The sequence below is a fragment of the Mustela putorius genome, unplaced genomic scaffold (assembly GCF_011764305.1).
Source record: "Mustela putorius furo isolate JIRA1106 unplaced genomic scaffold, ASM1176430v1.1 tig00000228_pilon_pilon_pilon, whole genome shotgun sequence".
Classification (NCBI taxonomy): domain Eukaryota; kingdom Metazoa; phylum Chordata; class Mammalia; order Carnivora; family Mustelidae; genus Mustela; species Mustela putorius.
Genome location: NW_025421322.1, coordinates 4,236,238 through 4,259,681, shown reverse-complemented (window position 1 = coordinate 4,259,681; position 23,444 = coordinate 4,236,238). Strand labels below are relative to the sequence as shown.

General features: G+C 34.4%; 1 protein-coding gene and 1 non-coding gene across 10 annotated transcripts in view; one reads left to right on the top strand and one right to left on the bottom strand.

Moving 5' to 3' along the window:
- VPS13B (vacuolar protein sorting 13 homolog B) overlaps positions 1-23,444 on the bottom strand; it is a 762,523-nt gene that overhangs the window by 438,783 nt on the left and 300,296 nt on the right. For 7 of the 9 annotated variants that reach the window (XR_006606124.1, XM_045077980.1, XM_045077982.1 and 4 more), the window contains exons 20-21: positions 17,893-18,002; positions 10,273-10,420 (exon numbers count right to left, since the gene is read on the bottom strand). Coding sequence is in view for 8 of the 9 variants with exons in the window: in XM_045077980.1 (XP_044933915.1) it covers positions 10,273-10,420; positions 17,893-18,002 (258 nt within the window). In the remaining variant the exon portion in view is untranslated. Of the gene's footprint in view, positions 1-9,637; positions 9,697-10,272; positions 10,421-17,892; positions 18,003-23,444 lie in introns of those variants that run through there. The other 2 variants (XM_045077983.1, XM_004768901.3) reach the window with 2 other exon arrangements.
- Positions 16,456-16,561, top strand: LOC123391510. Its single transcript, XR_006606221.1, has one exon. It is a non-coding gene; the product is annotated as a U6 spliceosomal RNA (small nuclear RNA).

Below are 23,444 nucleotides of genomic sequence, written 5' to 3'. Positions count from 1 at the left end.
GTGACTTTTCAATGTCAGCTACTAAAATCAACTATTAAAATAAAGTGAATTAAGAACTAAACCTTGGGGTGCCTGGGTGGCTCATTCAATTAAGTGTCTGCCTTGGGCTCAGGTCATGATCCTTCCTGCTCAGGGGGGAGCTGATTTCTCCCTTTTCCTCTGCATCTCCCCCTGCTGGTGCTCTCTCTCTCATGTTCTCCCTCTCTCCAAAAAATAAATTAAATCTTAAAAAAAAAAATTTTTTTTAAACACATTAAAAAAGAACCAAACCTTTAAGTTTCTATAACACAGTATTAAAAGTTTTTTAAATGAAGCATATTAGTCTCACTGAAATATGATTGTATATTAAAACTCTATCAGAATAAAAACATTTAAATGTTAATAAAAGTAAAATTATCTTGCATGCTTTATAGTATATTACTATAGTGATACAGACACTTAATGCATAAATCAATAAATTGTGTACTACAGATGCTTGCTCAAGGTTTTTTACTGAAAGGAATACACTAAGAAAAAAGGTAGAAGGCTACCAAAGACTATTTTTAAATAGTCTGTTCTCTGTACTTGTTTTAATTCTTCTCTATTTAGTAATGCTTTTAACAAAATATGAGCCTGCCTCAGATGTGTTCAAGGAATCCAAAAACAGTGGTTTTGTAGGTTTTTTTCCCCTTTGTTTTCATCTAGGCTTGGATTAGGACATTTAAAAGAGGAAGGAGTGAGGTAGTCGGGAGTCGTCAAAAGAAAAATAATCCCAACAGAATGTAGAATTTAAAACTTAACTTCTCAGCATTAAATTTTTACCTTCTAAAGCCATCTCCACTGACAAAATTCGTAAACTCTATAGTCTACTTTCAAAGTAAAAACCAGAGTAAAACTTGAACATATTAAAAGAAACCATACCTAAATATATCTTCTGCTTTACAGTCCTAGAGAAATAACAAATGAGCCAAGGAAATAGGAGAACAAAAAATCTTTTCCACTTAAATATGAAATAATTACTAGTCTAATTTTCAAGAATCAAAGTTCCAGGAGGAAAAGACATTATGTGCATGCTATACAAATTGTAGTATATTTAAAAATAAAAATCAATAAGCCTAGTTTGCTTAACAAACTCTACATGAATTAAAAGACATTCTGCCAGACACACTAGGAGACACACTAAAGAAGCATAAATTACATTTCTTTATAAACTGATCAATTACTTGAGGAGTCCTCATATGAACACTAGCAATGCAAGAAATCCAGGTATGTAGTAGTGCTGAGTAGTGTAATTACCAGGTCTGTCTATAAAAGAATATCATTAAATGATGAATGGACAGTTTATGAAACATTAAAAAATCAAAATGTTAAAAACACTCTATAGCTACAACCATATAGACTATTATGGCTGATGCTATAAATCATCATAGGGCACCTGTTGAAAGTCTTAGAAAGATAAGCTTGGAAATTAACTTAGACATAATTTGAATTATAAAAATTATGTTAAGTTCTGCTTAACATATTAACTGTTAATATTTTTCCTCATAAATTCTAGGTTTAGAAATAAAAATAATTGTTCTTACAAAGTACTAATGGAAGAAGCAATTTAGTAACTGTATATTTTCCTTTAAGTTCTCTGATTACTTTCTGGATGGTATTTCCAAGTTTCTTTAATTTTTTATGTACTTCATTAGATATACTTCATTTTATTTTAAACCCTTTTCTATTCCAAAAAGGGGAAAATATACCTTAAACCACATTTTATCCCTGAGAGAATAAAATCAATTGCATATTATGCAATATTTTCCAATGCTTTAACATTTGCCAAAGAAACTGGATATCTAATTAATCACAAAGGAATGAAATTTTATGCTAAACTACATGATTAAAGTAAGCAACTTCTAATATACATAAGTCCAAAAAATATTTACTTCTTGTACATTAATACTAATTCCACCCTATAACTAGGAACATACCCGCTCAACATTCTAGTTTAACCAAATTAAGGATGATTTAAACATTTTTAGATGAATAACTACATTGGTGTGAACCATTTTACTCATAATGCACAATTCTTAAAACTACTCCAAAATACATCAGTGCCTTCAGAAGCAACTACTACCAGCAATAATTGGAAATCTTGCAACGTCAAACCATCCTACAAGTTATACTGCTGTGGATAAAATGATTTTTTTAAAGCCTTGACAGAATGTCAAACTTGGAGTACCATAGTAAATGTATACAAAACAAAACAAAACAAAACAAAAAAGAAGGTAAAAAGTGTAAGGTCTTGTTTTCTTAGAAGGAACACATTCCTTGTATATGCAAAACAGGGTCTTATGCTGAAAACTTACACATTTCTTCATTTCTTACATTCTCAAACAGGGCAAAGAAAATAATACATAACTCTTGTAGGAAAGAAAATTAACTAATTGATGTATAGTCTTCTTACCTCTGTCTCAAAGGAAGAGGCAATTCTCCTATCAAGTCCTACATCTATTAAGATCTTATATTTTGCTTCATTTGTGATGTCACTGTATCAATTATACCCAATGTTCCTTTATCTCCAATTCTTCCTTCTCTCTTTACCTCTCATTAGACATACCCAAGTGTCTGTACAGTGAAATTTCTGAAAAGAGAGGTGTACATAGTGACTGTTTGAATTACCATTCATTTCCTAACAACTAAAGCTTCTCTGGCCAATTTCTGCCTCATTGCTCTGAATGAATCTGCAGCATCCTAGGCAGTTACCCATCCTCATCTTGATGTGTATACATGTGTATACATGTGTATATTATTTATATATATATATATATATATATACACACACATTATGCCATATATATATATATATATATATAAAATATACACATGTATACATTCATATGTATACACTTACATTGCCTAATTCTCAGAAGGATGCTTCTCAATCTTTTCATTGGCTCATTCTACTTACTCTTTAAAGAATTTAATTTTGGGCTTTCTTCTCATTTTGCTTCTCATATAGTTTCCCTGGGAGATCACACACTTTGTAAAGGCTTTGACTGTGTAAGATCCCAAAGGCAATGAATCTAGCACTCACTGTGAAAAACCTAAGCAACACTCTGACAAGACAACACTTTTACCAGCTTTGTCTTCTGATATTCTCACTTAAAGCACAGTATTTTCTACCTTTCTCACCAAACTCCAGCTTACAACATTCCATTTTAAGTTACTATGGCAGAGTGAATAACCTGTACTAAGTAACCTGTAATGAGCTAAATTAACCTGTACTATCTACTCTTCTCTATTTTTTAGTTAGAACCCAAACCTTTTGGTCACACAAACCCAGGCTTTAAAAAATACAGACTACATTCCTGAGATCCTATACAGCTCTGGATACGATCACATATGATCAAATAAATATGACTAGTTTTTCCGGCCAAGAATATACAAGCAGAAGTGAACAGTACAACTTCTGTATAGTTTTCAAAGAGGTAAGGTGTTCTCTTCTTCTTCTTTCTGTTGTTGTTGTTTTTGTTGTTGTTGTTGTTGTTACTGATTTCTGCTCACTGAAATGCAGACATGATAAGCAGTTGAAGCATCCATTGTGGACCATTCATCAAGCCTGGAACAGGAGCCACTCATAGTGGAATAAGAAAGTACCTGACCTTGAAGAGTCATATACCTTAGGGAGCCATATGACCTTGGGGTGTATACCCTTAAGCTTTCACATGAGAGACAAAACTCAATCTTATTTAAACCATTGCTATTGAGAGATTTCTGATATTTTCAGCCAAAATTAACTCAATCATTACAACTACATTACTGAACTACTGTTTAATTTAAAAATACTATATTTTTAAATGAGATCAGAAAAAAATGCAATTAGATATTTTACCTAATAACCGAAGTTCATTGTCAAAAAAAAAAATTCTTCAAAAAAATCTGAAACCTTTATTGGTAATATAAACAATGTGATTTTAAAATTTCATGATTTTCCATATTTAATTTTCTTTGAGAAAATAAGATAGAATTTCCATATGTCTGATGAGAAATGGAAGCATCAGAAACATAAACTTTTTTATTTCTTAAAATATATCGCTGATTCTGGGATATATATAAACATACATATTAGGGAAGAAAGAAATATGTCAGCAGTAGTGTTTCATTTCTTAGTGTCATCCAGCAATTTAACTGCAACACTGAAGTGACATCAATTAAAGAGTGGCAGATCCTTCCATGCTAATCAAAGAAGTTTAGTGTTTCCCACTATAACCTTGTTGGTAGCTCTGATATAAAATTCTTCACTATTTCAGTCCCATGGGACTGGACTGAAAAATTAGAACCATGCCTTGACAAAAAAGAATGCTCTGAAGTTGGCTGGTTATATATTTGGTATTAGAGGGGAAAATAGTAGATGACTAAATTTGCACAGATCTGACTCCTACGGCTGGTTGTGCTGTTAAGTAAAGAAAGAAGGCAACTAATAATCACAGAATGGCCTTCATAATCTGGAACTTTATTTGTGTGTGTATGAGTCTGCTACAGGTGCATTAACACATTGAGAAAATGTTAACTAACGTAATTAGGGTGCTATTTACTTTTCAAGTGTTATTCTCTGTAATTTGTTAAATAGCAAAGCACCTCATATAGCACCAGAAAACACTTTACCAAGTGGAATCTGAAGAACAGAGTTAAACAATAATCAAACTGAGAAAGATTTTTTTATAAGGATGAAATCAAGGAGCAATATAAATATTCATATCAAGAGATTTATTTTTTTAAGTTTTTATTTATAGTGGTTGAACACTTCCATACACCTATTGATCACAAGTGCCCTCCTTAATCCCCATTACCTATCCCATTGACTAATGAAGAGAATGATACACAGATACACACACACACACACACACACACACACACACAATGGAATATTACTCAGCCATAAAAAAGAATGAAATTTGCCATTTGCAACAATATGGATGGAGGCAAAGAGTATTAATGCTAAATAAAATACGTCAGTTAGAGACAGATAAAGACCATATGATTTCACTCATATGTGAAATTTAAGAAACAAAACAAATAAGCAAAAAGCAAAACAAAACAAACAACAACAATAAAACCCAACAAACTAACTCTTTACTATAGAATACAAACTGATGGTTACCAGAGAGGAGGTAGGTGGTGGGATGGGTGAAATACACCATCTGGAACTAAATATTTTTTCACTAAATATTTTTAACCTTTTATTCATAAAGAGGTCAAGCAATTTATCCATCTCCGTAATTATAAAGTGAAGGGATTAGACTGGGTAATTTATTCGAAGATACATAAAATCCCGTATGTTTTTTCCAAAGTTATTTGCAAGGCTCCCTCCTTTACTGGCTTCATATCAGTTCAAATTTTCAGTGAGACCTACTCTGCCTACTCAAATTAATTATCATCCTACAGTCTACTAAAATTTGATACACCTTTTTCCCCCCATTTATTCTCTTTGTGCTTCATTCTGGCAAGTTTCTATTACTAGGCCTTCAAGGTCGATTTCTTCTGCAATGCCTACTCGAGTGCTATTTCTACCCAGTCAGTTTCTCCCTTCCCATATATTTTTCAACTCTAGAGTTGGGCTTGGTTTATGTCTTCCATTTCCCTCCAAAATGTACTCATCTTTCCTTAAATACCTGAATACAGCTATAATACCTGTTTGAATGTACAAGTATTTAATACACCTCTAATTCTATCATCTATGCCATTTCTTAGTTTATTTCTATTGGCTTATTTTTCTCCTGGTCATAGATTACTACTTCTTTGCATCTCTATGCTTCTCTATGCATCTGAATGCTTGACATTGTGATTTTTAAGCTGTTACATGTCTGACTATCATATGATCTCCCTGATATGAGGAAGTGGTGATGCAACATGGGGGCTTAAGTGGGTACGAGAAGAATAAATGAAAGAAGATGGGATTGGGAGGGAGACAAACCATAAGTGACTCTTAATCTCACAAAACAAACTGAGGGTTGCTGGGGGGAGGGGGTTTGGGAGAAGGGGGTGGTATTATGGACATTGGGGAGGGTATGTGTTTTGGTGAGTGCTGTGAAGTGTGTAAACCTGGTGATTCACAGACCTGTACCCCTGGGGATAAAAATATATGTTTATAAAAAATAAAAAATTATATTAAGCTGTTACATGTCTGGATATTCTTACAATCCTCTTAATAGTGTTGGGCTTCAAAAAAGAAAAGAAAAGAAAAGAAAAAAAAATAGTGTTGGGCTTCATTTTGCCAGCACTTAAAACTACTGTTTTTGTTGCTTCAGAGGCTTTTTAAAACTTGCTTAAGGTGAATCTAAGGTAGCCTTTACATTTTTGATAGTTTAGTTCCACCACGGGGGGTATGGCTTTCCTGAGGTCTCTACCGAATATCCTGAATAACTGACAGGATTATAGACTATGACAATAGGAACCTGAATACCTTCCAGCCCTGTGTGAGCTCTGGCAATCATTCAGATTATGGTTTCTAGGTCATCCTTTGCCCAACCATTCAGAGTTTCATCCTATGCAGGCATGTCTTACGATTTAGCAAATACTCAATGAGAACACTATTCCTGATTTCTGGAGTTCTTTTGCTACACAGCTTTCTCTCTCTACAATTTTATCCCATGCTTTGCCATCATCTCCACCTCCTACTACTTCAGTCACTTTGCCTCCCTAAACTTCAATTCAGCAAGACACTGAGCTCAGCTTAATACGTCGCACCCCGTTCTTTGATCTGGAATGTGCCTTTAGCCAGAAAGCCAAGGCAATCCAAAGGATGCTTTGTTTCCTTTCTGTGATGATTCACAGTCCTGTACAGCCTACTGTCCAATGTCTAGAAGCTTTTTTTCTCCCATATATTTGGACAAGTTTCTTATTTATTTATAGCAGGAATATAAATCTAGTCCCTATTATACCACCATGGTCAGAAGCCAAACTTCCATACTTTGAAATTGTAGCATTATCTACTAAAATTTACATCATTAATTATCACATCTTAATTTTTGTACTATTTTTGTAGTACCTGAGAAGTCAAATTAAAAGGCCTTCTATTATTTTAACCATATGCTTATAGTGCTTTGGACTTGAGAAGTAATATCTAAACATGCAAGAGAAAAATAGCTAATATTTTTTAAAGAGCTATCATTTATAGAGCACTCTTCTTTTTAAAGTTTTCATATCCATTACATTTTCATCAAGAGTTCCAAATGAATTTTCCTAACATTTCCAAAACATAGGGTAAACAGATGTTATCGTTTTTAGGGGTTTCCCTGTTTTCAAAAATAGATTCTCTAGAAGATTACTTAGAATTCTGTGATAATATATTATCTTCATGTGAGACATGCTTTTATTCTGGGTTGGCCTGCCCTATGTGCCTGTATCACTGAAATAGTGTTGTTCTGCTGTCAACACATTTCCAACAATCAAACATATGTTCTCCCTGTAGCCAGCTATTTAACATTGGTTAATTGTGATTGGAAGAGGAAGATGTCTGCTTTTGTTGAATAATCACCAAGCAAAAATCAAGGCCAGTGCAGTATCACCAAGCTTTGGCCTTCATGTGCCAAAAATGCTACATAATTGTTGGGAATGAACTTAAGACCAAGATTGGACCTTAGGTTGAAAATATAAAAACTCATTTTAGTAAGAATTCAGACATAAATTAACACTGACAGTTCTCCACTATACAATTCAGCTAAAAATTTAAATGTACATTTCATAATAATATGAATATATTTAACACTAACTGAACTATACAATTTAAAGGTTAAGATGGTAATAGTAAAAAAAAAAAACAAACAAGATATGTAAAAGGCTATGAATGAATTACCAAATTCATTTCGATTCATGATGCAATGTAAATAATGAATACAACAGTGATAATTTCATTTAGAAATGATACAAAGAACTCATAAAACATTTTTTAAATTAAAACTGAAGGAGGAAAAGTAATATAATTAAAAATACAACTGAAACTTTTGAAATTTATTTATTTATTTATCATTTATTTTAAAAGATTTTATTTATCTGACAGAGAGAGAGAGATCACAAGTAGGCAGAGAGGCAGGCAGAGAGAGAGAGGGGGGCGGGGGGAAGCAGGCTCCCTGCGGAGCAGAGAGCCTGACACGGGGCTGGATCCCAAGACCCTGGGATCGTGATCTGAGCCGAAGGCAGAGGCTTTAACCCACTGAGCCACCCAGGCGCCCCTGAAATTTTTGAAATTTAATCCTAAGTAAAGAAATTAGTTAGCATAGAACATTCTCAAGAGAGCACTACCACAAACCAAGGTTTCCAGAGAAGTAAAAACAGTGAGACTTCAAGTAGGAAGATACACAAATCATAAAGAATAAATACCTATGATCATAATTTCTATCCTCTGTCATGGAATTTCATTGAGATCTTAAGCATTTTCCCTTATCTATATTCATCCTTAACAATTAATTTAAATCAATTATCAACTGTGATTCAAAGAACATGACTAAATAGTAAGCAAGAGGTCAGAATATGTGGTTAATATGCATACAAGATTAAATTTACTTTTAACAAATGATTCTTTAGTAGACATTTTACTTGTTTTATCAAGAGGTGATGGGTGCCCGGGTGGCTCAGTTGGTTGAGAGACTGCCTTCAGCTCGGGTCATGATCCCACGACCTGGGATCAAGTCCCACATCTGGCTCCCCCTACTCTGTGGGGAGCCTGCTTCTCCCTTTTCCTTTGCCTGCCACTCTCCATGCTTGTACTCTGTCAAATTAGTAAATAAAATCTTTTTTTAAAAAGAGGTAATAATTATATGGGGTGCCTGGATGGCTCAGTATATATTATGCGTCTGACTCTTAATTTCAGCTCAGGTCATGATCTCAGGGTCATAAAAACTAGCCCTGCATTGAGAGCAGGGCTGTGCTGGGCATGGACCTACTTAAGACTGTCACTTTCCCTCTCCCTCTTCCCTCCACACCCACAAAAAGAAAAAAAGTGATATTTATAAATCTTTATCTAAATTAACATTTCAAGAGATCTAAAGTATAAAACTTAGCACAGTATCTAAAGGAAATAATACTGCATTAAAAGTTCAATACTTAAGTTACAGATCAGCTTCCTATGTTACAAAAACTAAGCATAGGCATTTTGGCATTTGATAAAGAAAATCTCAACAAAGTAAAAGGTTTGTGGATGCTAACAGGTGGAAGTTGAATAATTTCACAAAATAAACATAACAACAATACTTTAGGAAAAGTAAAATAACAAGTGTAAAACTCCAGAAAAATGTATGTTACCATTTTATTGTTGTTAAATATGGTCAGAAAATAGTACTTTTCCTCTAAACTATAAATGTTAGTTTGATATATATGTTAAGTTCCTTAAGGGCGAGGATCATGTCTTATTAATGTATCTATGCTCCATATCACAACAGAGTTTTGCCCAGTATAGACATTCAATAAGTGGTTTTTAGTTTAGTGAAAAATATGAAACTTTTCCCAATATGTTTCAGAATACAGAAGTCCTATGAAATAAAGCTTAGCATCTAAGGAAAAATATAAACTCTCCTGAAGATGTGACCGATCATCACAAACATTACAAGTTAACCAAGAAAATACCACTTAAATGCAATTATAAAGTGCTTTTCTTTTCAATTACACAAATGGGGATTTAAAAATTGTTTTATGGAAGAATATTTTTGTTCTTTATTTGCAGAGATGATCTAGCTGAGAGAGAGAAAGGAGAGGGAGAAAATTGAGATATATTTCGCAAGAATTCACTTTAAGAAAGAACATACTTGGTTCTTTATGGATCTCTAGTGTTTTTGCAAGTCTTAAAAGTAAAGCAGTGAGTGCCTTTGTGCCCAGTTTTCAAGGATATTTGTACAGCATACAGACTCAAAAGACAGAGCTACAGTCCTTTTGAGTAAAGGCTTAGGCCTTGCAAGTTACAAATACTGCCTCCCTCCAAAGAAAATGGCAGGCATGTTTTCTACTGATTATAGCAAGTTCAGGTTCCCTGACTGAGGGTTCCTCTCCTCTAACATAATCCACTGTGTATAGGTGGCATCTAACCTCCCTGGTACCACTCTGTGGGAATGAGGCTTAGGACAAGTACACAAGAAAATGCTAATAGCCTAGGTTACTGCTAATGCTGCAAGATAATAAAGTCCTTTGTCTCCATTCCAAGAGGCCCATGTCTTTGGCTGGCATTCATGAAACTGTGGCCTGGATAACCTGATAACTTACTTGAGCTTAGAGTTAGGGTAAAATCACAGACCCTTCAGAATTCTTGACACATACCTGTTACTGTTTTTGTTTTTATAGGGCTGCTGGCATATTCAGAGGCCTGATATGACTGCTGCTTTGCCAGAGGTGCACTTCCAACAGACACCTCATCGTCCTTCCTTCTGCTAATTGGCATAACAAGAGGAACAGCTACGACAGGCTGCTGGAGAGAGGCAAATGAAACACTGAATTATTTACTATTTCTTAAGCAGTGAAGGTTAAACATGGCGACATTGAGGAAAAGCCTTCATAAGTGGTGTTGAAGTTTATTACTTGAAATCAATCATGAAATCAATCAGTCAACTGTACTTTTCACAGTTTTTCCCCTCTCTCTTCATCTCTCTCTCTTATGCACACAGATTCACACAGGGACACTTAGTTTCAGCGTGAAATTACAATTCTGTATGAAACTAAGATAGCTTGAAAATAAATGAAATTTAAAATAAATTTCAGTAAGAAGCATAAAGATAATACGGTAAGGGCAAATCAAAACTAAAATCAGCTTTGAAAATCGTGGTTATTAGAAAATAAAAAGTTATCCTTATGAAATGATACTTTAGAAACATACTTGTATAAAGTGATTAATTACATGTTACAGTTCAACTTAATAAAGAATTGCTGAAAATCTCTACATTTTGTCTCACAAAGTGATATATGTAGCATATTTAAAAAGCACAGAAAAGTATCCACAGTTAGAGAAAGCTGGAAAACATTATGATCCTATATTGAATGCATGAGTGCTGAATTGGACAATAAAGCAGCTGTTTCATCTTTATTCACTGAAATAAAGTCTGATGTTACTGCTGATGACGCCCAATACAATCTTGTCAGATTTTTGGCAAAAAAGAAAAAAAAGGTATTTTTAAAGTTTGCTGCAGGATCAAAGATCAATGTTGAACTGGGTGGAAAACAATCATGAAATGTTGGGTTTTAGCCACAAATTGAGAAGGCAATTGCAGCGTGGGCAACAACAGCTGCTAACTGTAACACAGCTGCGTCCGATGGTAGCTCTGGAGGGGTTGCTCGAGAGCAGCGCAGTCTAACGTTGCTCTCAACAGCACAACACCACATTCTTCAAGATCCAACTTTAAGCCTCACCCAACATTTATTACTTATTTAATACTAATTCGATTATAAAAACATCCCAATCAGAACTCAGGTTCTGAACATTATCTAACAATGCAGCAAATCAATCAAGCCATGAGATAGAGGGGGGATAAAGGCAAAGTATTTTAAAGTTGCTACTTCAACTGAGTAAAAGGACAAGGAAGCGGATAATGAGAAAATGGAAAGGTTAAATATATTTGTGGGAAACATCACAATGTATAGTACCTACTTGCATATTAAGAATTTAGTAAAACTGATATTTATAAAATCTGAATAGGAAATTAGTATTTTAAGACCTAGATGAGAAACGTTTGACATATTGTTAAGTTTTGATGTATTTAAAATTCCTCAACTATAAAATATGGGAGTGGAGATGTCTACTTAAAAACCCCTATATGTTCTAGTATTTAGTGATTCCAAAATCCCCTGAATTTCTTGGCCATCATTTATAAACAATGTTCAAATTCAAATTAATGTATTAGAGAAAAATTATATTCTGCATAGTGTGATATTTAACTCAAGCAAAATAGCTGGAAGATGGGCACCTGAGTGGCTCAGTGGGGTAAGCCTCTGCCTTCAGCTCAGGTCATGATCCCGGGATACTGGGATCGAGCCCCGCACTGGGCTCTCTGCTCAGCAGGGAGCCCCGCCATCTCTGCCTGCCTCTCTGCCTACTTGTGATCTCTCTCTGTCAAATAAATAAATAAAATCTTTAAAAAAATAGCTGAAAGATGAGATTCATAAGAGCCTTAATATTGGGAATACCCTTCCTTTTGGTGGCTGAAACTGGGTGCATTTTTCACAAAGGCAACAATTTACTAAAAGCCCTAACAAAACACCTCCTAATAAGACAGCAGGCTCTGATATGTCTCCTATAGAACTGTATTCCAAATACCTACAACAGTGTCCAAAAGACTCTCCATAAATATTTGCTGAATTATTACTAATACAGAAACCACATGTCAGGCAAGAAGAGATACTGGATATAGAGTAAAATTATTTGATTTCCTCCACTTTTCTGGAAATATGGCTACTCCAGTCAAAAATATAAAAATAAACAATATTTATTTTTAGCCAGCTTCCATGTTTCTACTAATAATCTTCTACCTTCTGGTACTAGATATTTCCTCAAATATCAGTGTATCCTAGCCTCATATTTCTCCTATCCTTGATGCATCAATATTCCATGATCTCAAACTACTTAAAAGCTTTTGCTGTTCTTCTAAAAAAAACTCTCCCTCTTTATTAATTTAATATAAAACTCTCCCTCTTATTAATTTAATAAATGTAAAAGTATAGGAAATTATAAAGAAAAACAACATCCACATTCTCATTACAGCTAATAGTTACTGGTTCTTTACATTTTTATATTTCCTTTTTTTTAAAAAAGAGACAATGAAGTATTACAGATATGGTTAAAACCCCTCCAACTGGTTTCACGGACCTGTACCCCTGGGGATAAAAATATATGTTTATAAAAAATTTAAAAAAAAACAAAAAACAAAACAAAAAAACCTCCAACTGCTAACCACCTGCCCATTTCTCTTGCAATCACCCACGATTATGATACTGATAAAATCCGTGAAATGCATGTTTTAACAACTATCTTTACTTACACATACTCATATACACCACTTATTTTACCATTTATTTATTTCTAAGGGTAGTTTTGGGAAAATGTACATAAATGCTCTCATATTACATATATCCTTGGAAAACTGGTTTTTGCATTAGGTATAGTTTGAGGCATACATATTAAAACCTATCATATAATCTCTACTAATAAATTATCTTATCATGTGAATATGTCATACTTTTTTTATCTACTTCCTTACAGTCATTCAAGTTGTCTCCAGTTTTACATGGCTTCAATAAATACTGCAGTAAGAGGCTTATTCATGACTCTTTAGGCTCCTATGAGTATATGTGTTAAAAGCATATCTTTATTAAAAAGTGGGATTTAGAGGGGCGCCTGGATGGCTCAGTGGGTTAAAGCCTCTGCCCTCAGCTCAGGTCATGATCCCAGGGTGCTGGGATCGAGCCCCGCATCGGGCTCTCTGCTCAGCAGGGAGCCTGCTTCCTCCTCTCTCTCTCCCTGCCTCTCTGCCTACTTGTGATCTCTCTGTCCAATAAATAAATAAAATCTTTTTTTTAAAAAAAAGTGGGATTTAGGGCCTAGAGGCTATGTCTATTTTCAATTTTTTTAAAACAAACTGTAAGGACTAAACTTGTTTTTTTTAAAGATTTTATTTATTTATTTGACAGACAGAGAGAGAGAGAGATCACAAGTAGGCAGAGAGGCAGGCAGAGAGAGAGAGGGAAGCAGGCTCCCTGCTGAGCAGAAAGCCCAATGTGGGGCTCAGTCCCAGAACCCTGAGATCATGACCTGAGCCGAGGGCAGAGGCTTAACCCACTGAGCCACCCAGGTGCCCCAATGCCTATTTTCAATTTTACTGGATATTGCTAATTCACTGATTTTCACTCATAACAGTAGTGTAAGTTTATGAATTTTCTATTTTTTCACCACTACTGAGTATTAGCATTTTTCACCCAATAGAGTTTAAAAAGTAAAGATGAGTAGTCATGAGTGATAATTATTAAAGCTGGATGATACAGTCACAGGGATCAATTACGCTCTTCTCTCAATTACCCATGTTAAAAAAAAAAAGTAAGAATAAAATAGTAGGTTAAGTATATTTTTAAAAATATATTTTTGAGATACTGATGAACCATAGTAAAATAGTAATACTGTGAAGTGCTGGTGAAAATGTACACTGTAACCAACTGTAAAAGGTAAATCACAATATAACAAAGTCTTCAAAATATTCAAAAATATGTGCCTTTAACTAATTTTTTAAAATATTTTACTTACTTATTTGAAAAAGAAAGAAAAAGGAAGTACAAGTGAGGGGGGAGGGAGAGGAAGAGGGAGAAGCAGACTCCCTGCTGAGCAGGGAGCCTGATCTGGGGTTCAATCCCAGCAACCCAAGGTCATGACTGACGCCAAAGGCAGACACTTAATTGAATCAGCCACCAGGGCCCCTCAGTATATGCCTTTAACTATTAATTACACTTTCAAAAATATATTCTAAGTGAATACTTAAAAAAAAATCCAAAGATTTAATTATGAAGATATTTATCCCAATATCATTTTAACTCTGGATGAATAGGGTTATGGGTATTTGTTAGTATTACTTTTAAACAAAACTACTGTTTTGAACTTGGAATTTTTTAAAATATATATTTACATTTAATTTTAAATAGTTATACTAAAAATAAAATTAAATATAAAAATCTTTAAAGGTGGTTGTTATCAATCAAATGAATAGATCTACTTAAGATGCTAGGACAAAAAAAAAGATGCTGGAACATTGATCTTCAGGGATATCTCTAGCATAACTTGACATATTTGTGTCATTTATAAAATAACCAATGAAAATTTACAGTACAACAGGATATTATTCAGCCATAAAGAAGAAGTCTTCTCATTTGTGACAATATGGATGGACCAAGTAATAAGGTAGTTAGGCTAAGTGAAATAAGAGAAAGAAAAATACCTATTGATTTCACTTATATATGGTATATTAAAAAAAAAAAAAAAGACAAACTCATGGACAGTTGAGGTGAATGGAGTCAAAAGGTACAAACTTCCACTTAAAAAACAAATAAGTTATGAGCTGTAATGGACAGCAATATGACTATAGTTAAAAATACCATATTGTATATTTAAAATTTGTCAAGAGAGTAGATCTTAAGCTCTCATCAAAAGGAAAAAAATCGGGGCGCCTGGGTGGCTCAGTGGGTTAAGCCGCTGCCTTCGGCTCAGGTCATGATCGAGTCCCGCATCGGGCTCTCTGCTCAGCAGAGAGCCTGCTTCCCTCTCTCTCTCTGCCTGCCTCTCCATCTACTTGTGATTTCTCTCTGTCAAATAAATAAAATCTTTAAAAAAAAAAAAAAAGGAAAAAAATCTGTAGCTATCTGTAGTGACAGATGTTAACTACTTATTGTGGTGATAATTTCAAAATATACACAAATATCAAATCACTATGTTGTATACCTGAAAACTAAGACATCAATTATTGCTCAATTAAAAGAACTTATATCTAAAATATTTCTCAAATGCACCCTGATATTAGTGTCATTGACTGTTAAGGTGGATTTCTATGCAACTGCTGGTAAAGCAGAGATGGTGGAAAGACTAGTTAAGGTGGTCCTGTTTTTTACTGGCCTATTTGCCCTCATAGTGCCCAGATTTTCGTTCTGAGTATCTGATGCATAAGAATTGCATAGTAAATGTTCACTTTCATTTTTATTATCTCTGTATTGCCTCTTCTTCTTTAGTTTTATTCAACATTCTGTTAGAGAAAACCTCCTAAAATTCAAATCTCTTTATATCAGATTCCTATAGTTCTTCTTTACACTTCAGGATGAAGTTGCAAACACTCTGTATTTAAAAAAAAAAAAAAAAAAAAAAAGTCTTATGAATTGGTTTCCAATTCCTACCAGTCTCTAGAAAAATTGGCTCAAGTCTGGAATCACTGAAGGTTCCTTTCTTACCAAATTAGTGGGGTGTTTTTGTTGTTGTTGTTGTTGTTTTTCCTCTGCTCACACAGTTCAGTCTAGAGCAACCTTTCTGGTCTGGTTTACTGCTATAATGCTAAAGTCAACGGTCTTAATTCCTCCTTTTAACAACCTCATCTGCCGGTGAGAACTATTCTTCTTTATCTTTTTCCACATAATCCTATTTAGATCTAATATAGCAATTTCTAAAAATGGCATTACTATATTCCTTCATATTCCTAAATACAGTAAATAACTCTAGACGGAGGGATATACTAAAAATTAACTTTTATTTCTGTAGCCCCAGTATCTAGCACAGTGCCTTGTGGTCTCTAACTATTTGATAAAAAAGAACAATGAAACTGGGGAATGGAAGCTGTAGTTTCAAATTAAGACAGGGTTAAGAAAATCCTTTAAAAGATACTCCTTGAGACATGGGTTGAAATATTCAGTCCATTTTTGTCTTATTTAATTATGAAATTGTGTATTTTTCTATCACCTAGCTTTAAGTTATTTCAGAAAAAAGATGCAGCACTCACGTTGGCAGCACATATACTAAAACTGGAACAATACAGAGAACATTAGCATGGCCCCTGTGCAAGGATGACAGGAAAATTTATAAATGTTTCATATTAAACAAATACCAAGTCATTCAATTAGAGTACTATAAAATTACAATTAAGTCAATAGGAAAATGCAATGCAAGGTAGCATAAATTTGGCCTGAAAAACATTTAGTTCTGCCATTTACTACATGTGACAATAGGTAGGTAAATGTCAATAAGCATCAGTTTCTTCATTTTTAAAATGGGAAAAATAAAACCCTTCTCTAAGAATTCCATTTAAGCATCATGACACAGAAAATTACACTTAAGCATTCCAGGAACTACAATTAGGTACTCTTTACTTTGCAATTTATACCCTTTTAAATAAGCATACATCCCAGGACACCTGGGTGGCTCAGTTGGTTAAGCAGCTGCCTTGGGCTCAGGTCATGATCCCAGCATCCTGGGATCGAGTCCCGCATCGGGCTCCTTGCTCGGCAGGGAGTCTGCTTCTCCCTCTGCCTCTGCCTGCCATTCTGTTTGCCTGTGCTCGCTCTCTCCCCCTCTCTCTCTGAGGGGGAGATTTTTATAGATTTTTATAGATTTTAGAGATTATTTATAGATTTATTAATCTATAAATAAATAAATAAATAAGCAAGCATACATCCCAACTCTTTTATACCAACCATCCCAATCCAGGGGTTTGGCACTCTATGAATACTTGTTGAGTAAACCTAAAGATGAAGAGGAAATACAGAGATAATAAAAACAAACGCTAACATTTTCTACGCAATTCCTACACATCAGACACTCAGAACAAACATCTAGGCACTATGAAGGAAAGAAAGTCAGTAAAATAGAACTACCTAAACTAGTCTTTCCAGTGTTTCTGCTTTACCAGCAATTGCATAGAAATTCACTTCAATAGTCAATGATACAGTAACTTACTGTTTAGAAATGAAAGAATAGAATTGCTTGAAAGGGGTAGAATGGAGGACAAAGGAATTGTGGTACATCAATTCCAGGGGTGCCTGGGTGGCTCAGTGGGTTAAGCCTCTGCCTTCAGCTCAGGTCATGATCTCAGGGTCCTGGGATTGAGTCCCGCATCAGGCTCTCTGCTCTGCAGAAAGCCTGCTTCCCCCTCTCTCTCTGCCTGCCTCTCTGCCTACTTGTGATTTCTCTCTCTCTGCTTGTCAAATAAAGAAATAAAATCTTAAAAAAAAAAATCAATTCCGACAATACATAACTGTAACAAATGACTAAGAAAAAGATTTATTCATTAAGAGAGTAAATTATAGTGTGTAAACCTGGCGATTCACAGACCTGTACCCCTGGGGATAAAAATATATTATATGTTAAAAAATAATTATTATTTATTATTAAAAAATAATAAATAAATAAAGTAAATTATAAAAATTTCTTACCTGCTGCATATGTCTACTGGTTCGTTTCTGTGGCTGATAAATGAGCCAGGTGTATAAGACTGGGTCAATATTAACTGCTACTCCTTGTACACTACAAAGAAGTACAGCACCTAAAAATCAAGATTTTAAAATTGTGTTAATTCCTCCTATAAAATAGTAAGCTTTGTATCACATCACACCAAGTAGGGCAGCTGTAATAGAAAAGACAAATTAACAAGGTGGACAAAAAGATCTTGAGGAATTCCAGCCTCATATACTGCTCATGGTAGCATAAAATGATGCAAATGCTTTCAAAAACACTTTGGCATTTCCTCAAGAAGCAAAATATACAGTCACAATATGACCCAACAATTTTATTCCTAGGTATGTACCAAGATAACTAAAATCATATGTCCACTCAAAAGCTTGTACCCAACTTTTCAAAGCAGGATTCATAATAGCAAAACGTGGGAATAACACAAATATCCATGAATGGTTGAATGGATAAGCAAAATGTGGTAGAGCCACATGATGAAAAATCATTTGTCCATCACAATGAATAAAGTACTGATCCATGCCTGCACCACACCTTGAACACACGTTAAGTGAAAGTCAGTCAGTCATAGAAAACCACAGACTGGATGATTCCACTTACATGAAATGGCTAGAATAAGCAAAACCCCGGAGTAAAAAGGTGGGATTAGCAGATGCCAGGGCTTGGGGCAGGGGCGATGGAAAGTAACTACTAATAGATACGAGGTTCTTTGGGGAGTGATTAAAATGTTCCAGAATTAGAAAATGATGATTGTTGCACAACCTTGCAAATATACTAAAAACCATCAAATTATGCGCTTTAAAAATAATGAATTTTATGGAAAATGAATTATCTCAATAAAAGCAAATATGTCCTATCACATGATTTCACTCATATGTGGAATTTAAGAAACAAAACAGATGAACATAGGGGAAGGGAAGGAAAAATAAAATAAGACCAAACAGAGATGGAGGCAAACCATAAGATTCCTATTATAGGAAACAAACTGAGGTTGCTGGAGGGGAGGGGGGTAGCGAATAGGGTAACTGGGTGATGGACATTAAGGAAAGCACTTGATGTAATGAGCACTCACTGTTATATGCAACTGATGAATCACTGAATTCTATCCCAGAAACTGAAAAATTATACAGTATAAGTTAACCAAACTGCATTTATATATAAAAAATTTTTTTAAGTGAATATGTCTTTAATAATAAGAAGCTTTATTTTTAAGGCAAAAAGCAATTTCTATATTGGTCATGAGAACAGAATATTATCTCCTTTTTTGTTTATTTTACAAACTTAATTCACAATGTGAAAGGAAGGATTATTATAACCACTCAATAAATCACTGCAAATTATAGCTTTTAACGTACAGAAGCAAGAGATCTGCCTAGATGAAACACAGGCTAACATTCTGACATAAAACACAAAGCTGAAGTGTAACAAGTTGCAATTCCATTCTAGCAAAGCATTTTAGTCCCTCAGTGATAAAAAGCAACTCACATCGAACTTAACTAAAGCATAATATCCCATTCATAATTTATGTGCAGGTTATGTGCATTCAATGAATACATTTTGCATTTCTACATATATTTTTTTGATAAAATATTATTATCTCTGTTGGGATATATGGAGTACCAAGTAAGAGGTATTTGTCAATGTTGCTCTCAACTATATCTCCAGTATCTAGAAAAGTAACGGCCATATGGTAGGAACAGAGAGTCGTAATAAAAGGTAGATGAGTTCCTGGATTAGGTACGAAAGCCCATTCATTCTATAACATTGCATATTATTTAAATACAATTACTATTAGTACCAACTCCTATGAAAAGTGAACCACACAGAGATAGAGATAGAAATATAGAGGAGAGTAAGCAAGAGAAATATCCTCTTTTTAAAAACTTTTGCACAGTATTTTCAAATGAGCAAAAATTGTCATATGTATTCCTATTCCACCTTTTGGTGCTTCTGAATATTCAGTGTAGATTCTTGGACAGCATTCAGAGACAACAGAAATCCCACCCACTTTTAACTTCCCAAATGTAACACTTCCCACATGTAACAATACGTGTGCTCCTGAGCAATGAGTTACTCAAATACATATCAGGAAGGAATGAATAGGAGAAGATAAATACAGGATGACTGGAAAAGGGGAGTCATAACTGAAGTCACTTAGAAAATACAATTTAGGGCGCCTGGGTGGCTCAGTGGGTTAAGCTGCTGCCTTCGGCTCGGGTCGTGATCTCAGGGTCCTGGGATCGGGTCCCGCATCGGGCTCTCTGCTCGGCGGGGAGCCTGCTTCCTCCTCTCTCTCTCTCTGCCTGCCTCTCTGCCTACTTGTGATCTGTCTCTGTCAAAGAAGTAAGTAAAATCTTAAAAAAAAAAAAAAAAAGAAAATATAATTTAATATATAAATTTTTTCTATAGCAGAATGCATAAGAAGTATTAAAATCTTTTAAAGAAATTAATTACATACTTTTAAATGGAGAGTTTAAAATTCTTATTTAAATTCAAGAATATATAATTCAGTCTTAAAAGTTAAAAGATTTTTCCAAATTCCATATAAAGAAATGAAATTATAGTTAGGTTTAAATTGCTGTGAAGTGTTTCCTGCCACATAAGCCCACTGTAATATAATTTGCTTTATAATTAATATCACATAAATATTAAAGACACCACAAATAATACATATTTTATAATAAGAAATGTGTTCCACAAAAAGCAACTGCAATAAGAAAGAAGAATGTGGGGTCCAGGAGACAAAAGATCCAATACAGCAGAAAAGTGACAGGAATCCCCAAACAACAACAGTAATTTAGTGAAAGGTACGTGAAAAATGTAGTAACAATATTTAAGATACATTTATTATTTATTTTTGAGAGAGAGAGAGAGAGCAGTGGAAGGGGCAGAGGGAGAAGGAGAGCGAGGACCGCAAACAGACTCCATGCTCAGCACAGACGTGTGCTGAGCTGGATGCAGATCTCTATCTCGTGACCCTGAGCTGAAATCAAGAGTCAAACCCTTACCCAACTGAGCCACTCAGGCCCCCAGAAAAGCAATAAAACACAATTATTAAATACAGGAAAAACACATGCTATAAAGGAAATGATAACTAATCACAGCATACATTACTGTATCATGAATAGTTATAACCAGAAATATGTAAGTTCTGAAAATAATAGATGCACTGATTAATCAAACATGATATAACAATTTTGAAAGTAGGTATATATAAGAAGAATGTGAGATGTGAGCAGGACAGAGTGAGTGTTGGCTAAATATCATTTTCCAGAGTAAGACATCAATAAATTTTGCTCTAAAGTGACCAAGAAAGAGCAAGAGAAGTCATATTATTTAAAAATATGGAAGTAAACACCAAAATAATTATTGAAAAGATTTGAGAAGTGTTACCTCTTGAAAAGGGCACACACAAAAAAAGAACAGTTGCCATGAGGGAGAACACAATTAGGATTCTCAATTGGGGTCAAGAGAAAAGAGTGGTAGATGAGATTTCAATTTTCTTGCTGAGGAGTGTCTCTCTAGCCATTAGTAAAAAGCAGAATAAAATCTTCTGTTTGAAAAGTCTCCAATTCACTGTCATATAACCACCACAAATTATGATCTGTAAAGGGTTCTCATCACCAAAAATCAGCAACACTACAGAAAGCAAGCCATTGTGAGAGAGTCAGAAAAAGCAACAAACAACAAATTTAGACTTTCAAATTTAGACTGCAGATAGCCAAATACAGAAAATAAACACCTATGTATAAGCTATTTAAAGTATAAAACTATGGTTTCATGCAGAGTATCAAAAAAGAGAAAGTATCAGGAAAGAACATACTTTAAAGAAAAACTAACTATAAAAATGACATAGTTAATTGTTGGTGTAAAGAACACATTGGGCAGGTTAGACAGATCAGCTATAGCTGAAGAGGAAAAAAAGTGAAATGGGGAAAGCATACGAGCTCATTTAGAATGTATCTAAAACACAAAAATGAAAAATGGTTATGAAAATGAGGTTAAGAGATATGAGTACTGAGTAAGAAGATCAAATGTGTCCAGAGGGAGATACCAAAAAATGGGGAAGAGGCAATATTATTAAAAACTTAACAGCTGAGAATTTTACAAAATTGTTGAAAGACATTAAGCCTCAAAAAACCCCACAACTAAATAAAACTCAATAAAACCAAAACATATAAAGCATTTCAAAACTACAATGAGATATCACCTAAAACCTGTGAGAATAACTAAAATCAACAACACAAGAAATAACAGGTTTGGCAAGGATGCGGAGAAAGGGAAGCCTCCTTGCACTGCTGGTAGGAATGCAAACTGGTCCAGCCACTGTGGAAAACAGCATGAAGGATCCTCAAAAAGTTGAAAATAGGGGTGCCTGGGTGGCTCAGTGGGTTAAGCCTCTGCCTCAGCTCAGGTCATGGTTTCAGGGTCCTGGGATCGAGCCCCACATCAGGCTCTCTGCTCAGCAGGGAGCTTGCTTCCCCCTCTCTCTGCCTGCCTCTCTGCCTACTTGTAATCTCTTTCTCTGTCAAATGAATAAATAAAATCTTAAAAAAAAAAAAAAAAGGTTGAAAATAGAACAAACTACCCTATGACCCAGGAATTGCACTACGAGTTATTTACCCAAAGCATACAGAAATACTAATTTGAAGGGATACAAGCACCCCGAAGTTTACAGCAGCATTATATACAATGGGCAAATTGTGGAAACAATCAAAATGTCCACTGACTGATGAACAGAATGGAATGGAATGAATGGAAGATAAGCACACAATGGAATATTACTCAGCCATAAAAAGGAATGAAATATTGCCATTTGCTAAGGAGTATTATGCTAGGTGAAATAAGTCATAGAAAAACACATACCATATGACTATATTCAAATGTGGAATTTAAGAAACAAATAACCATTAGGGAAAAAAGAGAGAGAGAGGCAAACTAAGAAACAGACTCTTAACTAGAAAACAAACTGACAGTTACCAGACAGAAAGTGGGTAAGGGGGTGGGTAAAATAGATGATGGGGATTAAGGGGTTACCTGTGATGAGCATGGGATGTTGTACGGACTTGTTGAAACACTAAATCGTACACCTGAAACTAATATTAAACTGTATGTTAACTAACTGGAAATTAAATGAAACATAAAAAAATAAACATAAACATATTTTGCTAAACAAATTAGAAAGAAGCTACAAACACTGAAGGGAAAAGAAGATTTTTTTAAAAATCACCCTGAACAACAAGAATGATCATCTGGAGATTAAAAGCACAAACAATCAACTTCTCAGCAAAAAAAAATAAATGGAATTGAGTATATGATTTTACTTCAAAATTTATATGTGTTATATATATTCTTTTCTATGTACAAAGTGTTCTGTTTAAAATAATGAAGAAAACACAGAAATTACATGTATTTTTAAAAAGGAATATATCAGGATAAGTTTGTTCTAATATTATGCATCTTAAGTACAAGGCACATACAAACTTTTTTATTTTTACTTTTTTGGGGGGGAAGAAAT